Genomic DNA, 13,703 nt, shown 5'->3' with positions numbered 1-13,703 from the left:
TTTGAAGCCCAGAGCACTAGGTTAAGCATACCACGATTGAATTAAACACGAGCGGGCCTGCAAACACAGCCAATGAGCTGTACAAATAATTTAGACCCGAATCCTCTCCATTTCATACCCCCAACATCCCTACAGTCAACTTCTTCCTATCTGAAAGTTTGCTCGCTCGTTCCCACGACCGCTTTTCGAACTAGGCATCGCACAGCCTTCTTAACGACTTATTTCCGAACTAGGCTTCTCATAACCTCAACCCCTGAGAAACATCAGAGGGAACCTAGGAGCGCTTCCGCCGTCCGACCCAGCCTCGAAACGGCTGCTGATGTTAACATCCGAGGGCGCAGCTTTAGCGAACTCTTCCTGGTCTATTCCCTGCGCATGCGCCCCTCTTGCCCTTGGTCACGAGAAGCGGGAGGAACAGAAGGGCGATAGGAATTCGTTTGTCGCTGGCCGGCCGCGAGTCGGTGTTCAATCCTCGTCTCGGTTCTTGCCATGGGAGGCCACAGCCGATGCCCGGAATGCTGCTGGTTCTTAGTGTTGTTGCACGGAGTGGGGAACCTGGCCGCAGCAAGCGCTGGGGCGTGTCAGCTGCCTTTGGTCATCAACACCTGGGCATTTAAGAATGCTAACGAAATAGGTGCTACTTCTTTTTCTTCCATCCTTGGTTGAGTAGGCATCGACGTGGATGTATTTGTCATCATAATCAGAACTTTCCGAAAGTTTTCTATCGTCGTTTATCTGCTTGCTCCTTCCTACTGCATTTAGATTCCCTCTAGGCTGATGCACTTAATAGTGTAATATAACGTCATCAAGCTGCCATATAAATGATTACCGTATACTTCAGGGAGAAATATTTTTCCCCTATTACTTGGCATGTATTTGGTTTGCACTGAAAATAGATTTCACGTTTAATCACCTGCATCTTTACATACAGTACTGAACAAAATGCTACTGATTATTGCTCTCTTAAGAGCCTTTTTGGGTAGTGGTTAGAATACCTGGCTAGAAACTGGGAGATTGCCAGTTCTAATTTTGCCTTAGGCACAAAGCCACCTTGGGCCAGTCACTTTCTCTTAGCCCTAGGAAGGCGGCAATGATAAGCCACTGAATAGCTTTGCCAAGAAAACTGAAGGAACTTTCCAGGCAGTCTCGGAGAATTGGACATGATTGAAAGGGAAGGGAGGAATTCTCTCTTTATATTCTGGTTTAAAGACCATTAATGTAGTACAGATTAATAGCTCTTAGAGATAATTACTCCATTTCCTGGCAGTTGCTAAAATAATGATGTATACTCTAACTGGTACATTTGATGTGTAGATCTTTTGGTGAAATAAAATTGATCTTGGTTACTTTCAACAAGATAAGCAACAGCATAGAATCTGCTTAATACTTAAAGGGAAAGCTATTAGAAAAACGTATCATTGGAAGATTTTAAAATACATCTCAGGAGATGATAACAGCAAGTCATTCCATGTATTGTTGCCAAGAAATAAAATTGTCAGGAATTGAGCTTCAAGAAAGTTCTTAAATAAGATTTTATATTTTGATGAATTGAGCATTTTGATTTGCAGTTGTTGCTAATAGTAATCAATAGGGAAAGCATAATTATCTTTGAAAGCCTTAATGATTATGAAACCTACATTGGGGTGAATATTTCAAGGATTGTGCTGCTGTTAATATAAGTAATGTTGGAATGCTCCTGGAAATTTAGTTTAGCAAGTGTTCTGTAACAAAGCTGAAAGAAAAAAAATGATATCATAAAATCAAATATCCCTTTTTAATTCTAGTTTATTAAGGGCAGATTTTAAAGAGGATATATAAGTAACCAAGAAGTTATAAAAAATTAATCTTTCTCCAATTTGGTTACTTTTTTATGACACGAGACTGAAGTCCTTTGAATGGTTACTCCTTAGATTCAGACTATAAATTTCTGCTTACTTATCTTGCAATAGTATTTATAAAAAAACATCCTGCACATTTCTTTTGACAACTTTGGATGAATTCATATGATTTTTGACATGGGCACATAAATATTGAGCCAGTGGCATGTTGTAAGAATGGGTGTAAAATTTACATGTACTTTTCTTAGAGAAATTATGTGCATTCAATCATTTGTAATAAGTTTATACGTGCTTTTGATTGCAGCTTGGAATACCTTACAAGCAGGAGGTTCAGAACTTGATGCAATAGAAAAAGGTTGTGGGCAGTGTGAAATAGAACAGTGTGACGGAAGTGTAGGATATGGCGGAAGTCCAGATGAACATGGAGAAACAACTTTGGATGCTATGATTATGGATGGGTAAGACAAATAGTAGAGATTCCCCCCCCCCCTTGAATCCAGTAATTTCTGAAAGGAAGAATGGAGAGCCTGAGCCTTCTTCTGCATGATGAAACAATTTCTTGCCATATTAAAATGGAAACACTGGAATACTAAAGTTGGGCCCTAAGACAAGCATATCTCATTTTTTTTTTAAAGTGAAATCCTCCATGCCCATTATCCAGAAGAGTGATATGATCCCACCTAATTTGTGGCCTTCTGCAAACATTTGTTAAGCAAATGTCTTGCTTGTTCACCAATATGTTTCCCATTTCTGTTTTAGTTTTAAAACTGAACTTCAGATACACTGTAATATAGCAACCAATTCTATGTTAATGGCCAACTCCACAGTATGGTAGCAAAAGCTACTGAAATCAGACATTCATACGTGCAACTAAGAATCAGGATATTGTGTTTGGTATTATGAAAGTTAAAAGAAAAATAGAAGAAAATTGGATGGCTGAGATTTGTTGCTATTTATAGACATAGGTCAAAGTGTTCTGCTTAAATGAACATTCCAAGGGGAGTATTTAGATTTTATTTATACTGTAAGCAAACTCCTATTCTTTACCTAAACTTGGATTGTGTTCCATGAAGTCCAATGTAGAGTCTTAATAACAACATAATTTCCCCCCATAACAGTCTGTCCCTAACCTGATCTTTCCATCAGTTCCCATTACTATAACTGATTTTGTCTTTGCTACTGGCCATCCTTTGTTCTTCCACCTTTCCCAGAATTACAGCCTTTCTCAAAGTAGGAATACCCAAAGTAGTATAATTTGAGCCATGTCATTTGTGCTTTGAGAGAGAAATTTTTGCTGATTTGTTTGATAATTCTTTTTTTCCTTTTAACTATCCATGGTGTTATAATTAATTTTCCCCAACACCCAGATTTTAAAAGCATTGTTTTTTCTTAGTCCCGCTTCTTCAAAATCCAACTTTCATTTCCATTTCATTACCAGGAATATCATTGCTCATAATATGATTTTTGTAGATTTTTTAAAAATACAGATACTATGATGTATTTAGAATAGAATAGAATTTTATTGGCCAAATGTGATTGGACACACAAGGAATTTGTCTTGGTGCATATGCTGTAAGCGTACATAAAAGAAAAAGATACATTTGTCAAGAATCATGTGATACCACACTTAATAATTGTCATAGGGGTCAAATAAGCAATGAAGAAACAATCAATATTAATAAAAATCTTAGGATACAGGCAACAAGTTACAGTCATACAGTCCTAAGTGGGAGGAAAAGGATGATAGGAATGATGAGGGGGGGGGAAACTAGTAGAAATAGAAGTGTAGATTTAGTAAAAAGTCTGACAGTGTTGAGGGAATTATTTGTTTAGTAGAGTGATTCGGGGGGAAACTGTACTTGTATCTAGTTGTCTTGGTGTGCAGTGCTCTGTAGCGACGATTTGAGGGTAGGAGTTGAAACAGTTTGTGTTCAGGATATATCACAGCCCTCTTTTTGACTCGTCCAGTATACAGGTCCTCAATGGAAGGCAGTTTGGCAGCAATTGTTTTTTCTGCAGTTCTGATTATCCTCTGAAGTCTGTGTCAGTCTTGTTGTGTTGCAGAACCAAACCAGACAGTTAAGGATGGGCAGATGACAGATTCAATGATTCTTCTGTAGAACTGTATCAGCAGCTCCTTGGGCAGTTTGAGTTTCCTGAGTTGGCGCAGAAAGAACATTCTTTGTTGTGCTTTTTTGATGATGTTTTTGATGTTAGGTGACCATTTTAGGTCTTGAGATATGATAGAACCTAGAAAGTTGAAGGTCTCTACTGTTGATACTGTGTTATCTAGTATTGTGAGGGGTGGAAGGATGGAAGGGTTTCTCCTAAATTCTACAACCAGGAGGGGGGGGACCAGGCAGACGGGGGAGAGGAACGTCAGGAAGAGAAGGAGGGAGAGCAGCCTGAAACCCCCGGGGGGGCCTCTCCCCAGCTAGTAGCCTGGATTCATTGGATGAAGACGCACAGGCTATAATAGACATGAGGCAGAGACGTGCAGCTCAAAGAAGGGGCCAATTAGAAAGATATTTCCATCCCTGAATTGGCAACAGCTGGGTTTGGGTGTGGTTCTCCTCAGCAGGGTTGAAAAGGCAGGCCCACCCTTACAGTCTTGTGGAGAGTTATCAACTGGGAGTCCTGTGACCTTGCTTCGATTCTTGGTGTCTCTGATCTTGGCTTGTGGCCTAGAAGGCTGAAAGACTTGGGGGAGGCATGGGTTTTATTATCTCCAGTGTTGTTTTTGCCAGCAAGAATCCTGTTTTATTGCCTGGCCTTCGTGAAACCTCTGTGAAGCTTCATCGTGTTCCTGTCTGTAAGAACAGTTTTTGTTACCTGTGTTTGCTTTCCAGTATATAAACTGCCTTTGATTTTTACCAGTGTGTCTGGATACTCTTTTTGGTTGGTGTTGGCGTCTGGGGGGACCCAGACAGGACACTCCCCAAGGAGGCGTTGACAATCTCCTGGACCCAGCTCCGTGTCACCTCTCAACTGGCCGAAACCAGCCAAGAGGTACACGGATCCAGTAAACAGGTGGTGGAACTCACAGCTCCAATGGCCTTGTCCACTTCATCAGGTGTCACCAAGTCAAACTCCGCCCAGACAGATAGACAAAGACGTTTAGCCCCAGTCACCTCGACTGACTCGTTGTCAGTCGACTCTGTTTTACAATTGGAGTCGAGGTCCGCCCGGATCTGAGCGATTTTATCAGCGAAAAACATGTTAAAATCCTCAGCACTACTCTGCAAGGGCTCCCCAACTCCCCCCTGATTAAGAACGGAGCGGGTTACCCTAAACAGAGCGGCTGGGCGGGATTCCACTGATGCAATCAAAGCGGCATGATACGTGCATCTTGCCGCCTTGAGCGCCACTTTATAAGTCTTAATATGAGCTCTTACAAGTGTTCGATCGGATTCAGACTTACTCTTCCTCCATCACTTCTCCAGACGTCTCTTATGGCATTTCAACTCCCGGAGCTCCTCGTTGAACCATGGAGCTCTACGGGGTCTAGTGCCGCGGAGAGGTCGCAACGGTGCAATCCGGTCAAGAGCCCCCACTGCCGCCTTGTTCCATGCCTCAGCAAGAGACTCTGCTGAACTGTGAACGAGTGTATCTGGAATAACCCCAAGCACCCTCTGAAAACCTTCTGGATCCATCAGGCGTCTGGGGCGGAACAACTTAATCGGTTCCTCCTCCTTGCGGGGAAGTATTGGAGCCAGGAAGTTAAGCCGCAGTAGGAAATGATCTGACCGTGACAAAGGCAACACTTCTAAGCCCCTTAGTCTCAGACCATTACTCAATTGCTCAGAGAGGAATATCATATCGGGTGCGTGTCCACCTTCATGAGTTGGACCCTGAACTACTTGAGTCAGGTCCATGGCTATCATGGTGGCCATGAACTCCTGTGCCAGTCCAGAGGAACCGCCGAGTGATGGCAGATTGAAGTCCCCCAGGACAATAAGTCCGGGGAAATGCACCGCCAACCTGGCCACCTCCTTGAGTAGCACAGGCAGGGCTGTTAACACGCAGCTGGGAGGCAGGTACGTGAGTAACAAGCCCACCTGAACCCCTAAGTCCAACTTCACCAGAAGGGACTCGCAACCCGCAACCTCTGGAGCAATGAGCCTACGCAGGCAAAGACTCTCCCTGGCTATAATAGCCACTCCTCCTCCCCTTCCCTGGGGTCGAGGTTGGTGCCATACCCGAAACCCAGCTGGACAAATTTCCGAGAGAGGAACTCCTCCCTCCAGGCCCAGCCAGGTTTCGGTCACACAAGCCAGGTCGGCCTCCTCATCCAGGATCAAATCCCGGATGAGGAGAGCTTTATTTACCACCGACCTGGCATTGAGCAGCAGCAACTTGAGCCCAGGGCCAGAATTACACTCATCACCAGTATCTTGGGTTGAGCTCAAGGAGTCGGAAGAAGGGATCGCAACGATCCCTCCTTCCCCTGGAACGGCTAGCTCAAAGGCTCCCACCATATCTGCCTCTCCCCAGCAAGACCGGAATATTTTGACCCTCTGCCACCCCAGAGATAGGTGCCTCCTCCCCTCCTGCCTCTCCAGCGTCAGGTGTGCCAAGGGTTTCATTTAAATCATAACCATTCATTTCATATATACTGTAATCCCACCAACCTATCCCATTCCATTCACTATCCCCCTCCCACCCCCACCCCATTAATTTCATTCCCATAAAAATCCATTGCTAAAACCCCTAATAATTAAGTTAAAAATAGATACTTAAAAACACTAATAGCATCAATAATTTAACCCTCAAAATCAATTAATTAAAAAACAGTAAATATAAAAACATATAACACATGGACAGGAATAGTATAGAAGTAATTTGCTAATAGTTCTTAAAAAGGGGAAGTAGCAAAAATAAGGAGCAAAAAGCAGCAGCAAGAGGGCGCCAGACTCCAAGTTGCTTTGGCTGATTAGTTCTTAAAGTTGTAAAAGTTCTGAAAGCCTCAGATATCAGTATCTGGGTCTCAGGTTCTAAATACAGTTTGGTCTTTCTAGTACTGGTCAAGATCGGTGTCCAGTACTGTAAAAATTCTGTCTCTTTACCTCGATTGAAAATGTCCCAAGTTCTTTCTCTCTGGGGGCTCCAATTTCCATCAAGTGCCATGGACAATCTCCAGTAGTCCTCAGTCCCACTCGATAACATCTCTATCTCCATCGCCCCTTCGTAGCCTGCCCTACACAATTGCAAAATGCTTCTTAATAAATCTTGACGAACACGGTCTCGATAAAAAACTCCGTTTCCACTTCTTTGCAAGAGCGGAAGACGTCCTTCCGACACCCGGCACCCCCACCTTCGGCGTCCCAGCGTCTTAGGTCCGTTAATCCGCCACCTTCACGCTGAGCGTCTCAGATGTTCCTCGGCGTTTCTGGCGTGTTAGGGGATTTTAAATAGCCACCAGCAGCCCCCTCCGGTTCTCAGCTGAGCTGGGCTCCTCGGGTGACGCCCAGGTCGCAGCGGCTCTCACCCGCCTCCATGCTGAGCGTCTCAGATGTTCCTCGGCGTTTCTGGCGTGTTAGGGGATCTTAAATAGCCGCCAGCAGCCCCCTCCGGTTCTCAGCTGAGCTGGGCTAATCAGCAAAGTTTCTTTCTGCAATATTAAAACATTCATCTTTTTCCAATTCTGCTTTGCTTAATGTCTATGTTCAGTAACATAGGTTGAATAAATAAATAATATATTGTATATCCATGTTTTTCAGACACTTGCATAATGTATAATTATTTATTTATTTTTATTAATTTATTTATTTTATTTGTCATACAAATATAGTATTGTATTGTAGTATGTTTAACATAATATAAGTATAAAGTAGAGATAGAAAAGATTTAAAAAGGAATTAGGACAGGAACGGTAGGCACAAAAGTGCACTTATGCACGTATATGTCTAGTATAGTGATGGCGAACCTTTTTTGGCTCAGGTGGCGAAAGGGTGTACATGCACATGATAGCGTGTGCCACACCTATAATGCAGTGCCCTCCCCGCACATGTGCACAGATCTGTGCTGTTTGTGTGCACGGGCCTCATTGAAGCCTCTGGACTTCCAGTGGGCCTGTTGGGCTGTTTTTTGCTCTCCCCAGAGTTCAGGAATCCTGGGAGTGCCGAAAAATGGCCCAATGGGCCAACTGGAATTTTGGAAACACACCTTGGCTCATTTTTACTTTAGCCAGCAACACTTTCCTGAAAGCCTCTGTAGCCGATAAAAGAATTCCGGATCGATCTGGAGCTGTTATCAGCTGCAGAGGCCTTTCTTAATGGCCTTTCCTGAAGGCCTCTGTAGCCAATATTTATTTATTTTATTTATTTATTTATTCGATTTTTATGCCGCCCTTCTCCTTAGACTCAAAGCGGCTTACAACATGTTAGCAATAGCACTTTTTAACAGAGCCAGCATATTGCCCCCACAATCCGGGTCCTCATTTTACCCACCTCGCAAGGATGGAAGGCTGAGTCAACCTTGAGCCAGTGATTAGATTTGAACCGCTGACCTAAAACTATCAGCCTGTCTCCAACCTTCCCTTTATGGGGAAGGTTGTTGAGAAGGTTGTGTCGCTCCAACTCCCAATTAAATCTTAAATCTTAAAGTAAGTGAACTTCTAGTTGGCCGTTGGCCCGTTTTTCCCCATTTCCAGGCTCAGGAGGCTTTTCTGAAGCCTGGAGAGAGTGAAAACAGCCAAAAAGAAGGCTGAAAATCAACTGAAGCTGACGTAGGGCATGTGTCCTCAGATATGGCTACGCATGCCGCCCCACATGACATGAGTCTAGTACATAGGTTGAATAAATAAAGGAGATTATATATCCATGACTCCTTTTCCAGAACATATTGTAATACAGATCAGGAAGTCCTAGTATGGGCCGACGATAATGAAAGATTGGCAAATTTTTCTTGGTAAAAATATTAGAGTGATTTATCACTGACTGTTTTGAAACAGTATGAATTGATGCCTTTGCAATTATCATTAAATGATAAATTATATCATCTGCCTCCAGCATCTTCCTATTTTAATGCTGTGTTGTGCTTTAGGTGCCCCCTTCTTTTAGCGGTGCTGCTGGGTTGACCATGAGGATAATCCTGCTGGGATTATATATTCTAGGTGTGTATGACTGGCATTCTTCACTCATCCTTTCCAGGAATAGACCTCATGCAATGATAAAGTAGCACAGCAGGACTCAGGGAAGGGAGGTATCCCAAATTAATCATACTTCAAATCTACATTTCCTCATACTACACTTCGATCTGTGAAAGCAAAACAAGAATTATTTTTCTTCTTAAACAATCATGCAAAACTATATTGAAGTTATTCTTCTCAGTTTTTGCTATAATAAAGTAATTTTACCATCTTTAACTTGTGTCTTTGAAAAATGTTTCCACAAAAAGTTTCCTAGTAACACAGAGTCATGCATAAATATTTAGTAGCATATTACATGGTATTAGATTGTTATATTGCGTTCTACATTCCGTCATCATCCATGTTGGAAAAAGATGGTTTTCATTACAAAATGGATCCTTCCCATTCCATGGTGTAGGTAACATAATAATCTGAATTCTTATTTTTTTGACCCAAACATTCTTAAATTCTGTGTAAGTATTTTAAGAAATTTGAATAGTATCCCACAGGGCAAAAATCTTAAGTATCTTGAGATAATCAACCAATAAGAGTATCTAGTTTAGAGTGCTTTGAAATTGATATTGCATCTTGGGTGGTAAATTTATATGTGAGAATACATGTGGCGCATAGCAAATATTTCTTTCTCTGATATATGTACTGGTGAGTTTCTATAAAGTATTTTAGAGAGGAGAAAGATAAACTTGTTTCATGGATAGCAGATCAAAGAAACCTGCTGATATTAGCAAAATAGTTTTTAATTTAAAGTTTTCAATCCAATGTGGGCTTTGCATTCTCTGCTATTAAACTTTAGGTTTTAGTTTATCCAAACATTACCATATGATTAGAGCTAAACATGTTTTTAGTTGTAGCAGATGTGTTTAGCATGCAGTTATCCATATTGCAGCCTACAAGCATAAGCTGTTTATTAGTTAGCAGACTACCAGCTTGAAAATGATTATTGAATATCAATGTATCTATAAACATTTTTCATTAATACCTACAATTTGACATAACTGATTTTGTTTTCTGTATTTTGAGAATAGCACTTTAAATATTTGTTCCTTGTTTTTTGTGTATGATTTAGTAACACAATGCAGGTTGGAGCAGTAGCAGATCTCAGACGCATTAAAAATGCTATTGGTGTCGCACGGAAAGTGATAGAACATACTAAGCACACTTTTCTGGTTGGCGAGTCAGGTAATTTTTTTATTGCTGTTATCTTTTTTGTAAATATTAGTTACCATGAGAGAAGCTCAGAACTTGAGCAAGCAGGCCTCAGAGTCCCACTGGACAAATCAGAGTACTCAGTTTTGTAAAACTGTCTACTACTCTGATTAAAGAAAAGAATATATCATATATTTCAGAATATATGATATACTGGAGTATAAGATGCACCTTGGTTTTGGGGGAAGAAAAGGCCTCTGCCTCCCAATAATTTGCCAAACAGCACAGATGACATACACTGTTTGCTGTGTAGTTCTGTGCATGTATGCCTGACCCATAGAAACAGCAAAGAATTGGAAGAATGTACATTATGGCAGTATATTAATCCCAGAAAGTTTTCTGAAATGTACATTATGGCAGTATATTAATCCCAGAATGTTTTCTTAAATGTAATCACACTTACTCCTCCCAATTATTTAAATAGATCTACTCCAAACTTGACTAAAAGAGAAAGAGAAGGTGATTGTGCGGCAGCTTAAGAGGTTTCTGGATGAAACAATTATCTAGACTAGTGATAGGCAACGTTGGCTCTTCTTGGACTTGTGGACTTCAACTCCCAGAATTCCTGAGCCAATCATTGTAGCTCAGGAATTCTGGGAGTTGAAGTCCACATGTCATAGAAGAGCCAACTTTGCTTGTCCCTGATCATGCTTTTTGATGATCTCTTGAGTAAGGTGACCAGACGTCCTGCTTTTGGCAGGACAGTCACGCTTTTGGGCAATTTGTCCCGTGTCCCGCAGTGTTTTTAAAAAGTCCGAATTTTTAAAAACGGGACATCTGATCACCTTACTCTGGAGGGAGTGGGATAGGAGTAGTGCATCAATCCTTGGTCTACCTGACCTCTTGGCAGCCTTCATACCATTGACCATAGTATCCTTCTTGAGTGGCTTAAGGGTTGGAAGTGGGGGAATCTGTGCTATCCAGGTTCATTTCCTCTGTGGCTACTCTCAGTCGGTATTAATAGGAAGCAAGAGGCCCAGCCCTGGTCCATTGATTTTCAGGGTCTTGCATGGCTTAGTACTCTCTCTACTTCTGTTTAACATCTGCATGAAGCTGTTGGGTGAGATCATCCATCACTATCGACTGAGTGATGACACTCAGCTGTATGTCTCAGCCTGTTGTGAGTTAAGTAATGCTGTGATCATTTAGTGCTAGAGGTATTAGCATGCCGCCCCGAGTCTATGGAGAGGGGCGGCATACAAATCTAATTAATAATAATAATAATAATAATAATAATAATAATAATAATAATAATAATAATAATAAGCTGGATGGGAACTGATGGGTTGAAACAACCCTGGCAAGACTGAATGACTCTGGGTTTGGTTTTTTGTCTATGAACCCTAATGCAAGTGTGTAATATCTGTGTCCTCCTGTATTTCTGACTCCTGCTCAAAGAGCAGTTATAGACAGAAGGGCCTTTGTGCAACTGCAGGTTGTGCACCAATTATGCTCTTTCTTGGATGAACAATGCCTACTCATGGTTACTCATGCCCTAGTCATCTCCCATCCTGACTATTGCAACATGCTCTACAGGGGACTGTCCTTGAAAAGTATTCAGAAGCTCCAGTTGGTCCAAAATGCAGATGCCTCAGCGTGCACATGTGTCACCTCTGCTGTGGGAACTGCATCCATTGCCAACTTGCTTCCAGGTGTAATTCAAGGTGCTGATTGTCATGTTTAAAGCCCTTCATGACTTAAGACCAGATCAAGGACCATCTCTTGCTGGTCACATCCAATTGACCAACTAAAATGAGAAGGCAATGAATGTTGCAGGTTCCATCCCCTTAATTGGCGTTATCCAGAATAACAGCCTTTTCTTTGGAACATTATCCATGGAGAAATTAGCCTGGCCCCCACTTTGAGAGTCTTTCCGAAGGCCCTGAAGATGTGGTTGTGCCAGTGGGCTGGAGAACCCAGTGTGATGGAAGCCATAGATTGGCTTATTGAATCATGTGCTGTAGCCCGGGGGCAGGTGTTATTTATTTATTTTTTCTATGTTTGTTTTTTCTATGTTATGCTTTTATTTGTAAACACATTACATTTTGTTGTGTCTTTTCTGGAAGATAGAACATGTAGTCTCTCTTCATCCATTAGTCTGTGACCAATAAATGAGAAGAAAATGTGCAACAGTATAACAATTTAAAAGTTCTATACTAAAGGTTCATATGCTGTACATTATGATTATGCTTAAATATTAACTACAGGAATACTCAGACTTGTTTTTTTTCTATAAAGCTTCACTCTTTGCAGAAAGCATGGGATTTCCAAGTGAAGATTTAACTACGCCAAACTCTGTTTCAATGTATATAAACTGGCTCAATAAAAACTGCCAGCCAAACTTCTGGAAGGTAAAATATTTAAAAATAAACCTTACTGCTATTTGTCATTTTTTTAAAAATCTGCATATTTCATACCTTATGGTCATCACTTTCAGAAAAGTAGTTTTTAAAAAATTTCAAACATGGGACATGAGAAATCTATGTAAAAGTGAAGCCAGTGCATTTAATATTTCTTAACAGCCATAAATTTTGTATTTTTTTGATGATCAAAAAGATGAGAAGAGGGCAGGGGCAAAAGCTTAATTCACTCAAATAATTATGTATATGTCTGTTAATCGTTTTCAGTAGTTTGTTGTGGTTGGTATTAACCAATAGCATTTTGGATTTCTTTTCTTAAATAGCAAGAAAAAAAAGAAAAGAAAGAAAAAGTAGACTTTTTATCATAAGAGTAGTCCTAGGGTATATTGGGAAATTTTAAAAACTGAATGCTGTAAAAGATTCCTACTGGGCCAAACAGAGGTCTATCTTGATTTTCTCTTCAGGCATTATCTTTCTCACTAATAGGTAAAACACAAGGAAAATTAAGATATAACTTAATTTTAAGACATAGCTTTTCTTCCAGCAATTGGCATCCAAAGTTCTTTTACCTTTGATATTAAAAGCTGAGTTTTAATTTCCTGACTAGGCTCATACAAACTGTCAATACTTTAAGTTAATGAATGAGATACAAATAGTAACTTACGTTTAGGAATGTTTCTGTACCTGCTCCATTTCCAGTGAGCAGGAAAAAAGGGTTATAAAAACAACAGCATCAGACCATTTCAGCTCCCCAAATAAGGTTGCCTACGAAAATTCTGTTTTCTTTGGCAATAGTAAACAGTATAACTGGATAATAATATGGCAAGTCAGTCTTCAGAATAAAAAAAACACTTTATTGCCATTTTAACATGGAAACATATAAGAATGGATGCCTTAAAGTTGGTGTCAGACAGTATCTCCCAGTTAGTTGGCCATTGTGATCTTTGTAAGAGGTGCAAGGGCTTTACTAGTCTTCCAGTACCAAAGTAAAAACATTTTCCAGCAACAGTATACAGGTAACCCTCAATTTACAAAAGATCATTTAGTGACCGTTCAAAGTTACAACATCACTGAAAAAAGTGACCTAATCATTTTTCACACTTATGATCCTTGCAGCATTCCCATAGCTATGTGATCAAAATTCAGATATGT

The 13,703-nt window shown here is 40.8% G+C and overlaps 1 protein-coding gene across 1 annotated transcript in view; it reads left to right on the top strand.

Annotated features, from left to right (window-relative positions):
- The first annotated feature begins 384 nt into the window (after window positions 1-384).
- AGA (aspartylglucosaminidase) overlaps window positions 385-13,703 on the top strand; it is a 30,032-nt gene continuing 16,713 nt past the window's right edge. Inside the window, exons 1-4 of the mRNA XM_070757468.1 lie at window positions 385-634; window positions 2,143-2,296; window positions 10,052-10,164; window positions 12,430-12,542. Of these exons, the coding sequence (XP_070613569.1) occupies window positions 490-634; window positions 2,143-2,296; window positions 10,052-10,164; window positions 12,430-12,542 (525 nt within the window). The 5' untranslated portion in view covers window positions 385-489. The remainder of the gene's footprint in view (window positions 635-2,142; window positions 2,297-10,051; window positions 10,165-12,429; window positions 12,543-13,703) is intronic.

The sequence above is a fragment of the Erythrolamprus reginae genome, chromosome 7 (genome assembly GCF_031021105.1).
Source record: "Erythrolamprus reginae isolate rEryReg1 chromosome 7, rEryReg1.hap1, whole genome shotgun sequence".
NCBI lineage: Eukaryota > Metazoa > Chordata > Lepidosauria > Squamata > Dipsadidae > Erythrolamprus > Erythrolamprus reginae.
The sequence above is the reverse complement of the archived record's forward strand: the minus strand, read 5'-3'. Positions and strand labels throughout refer to the sequence as shown.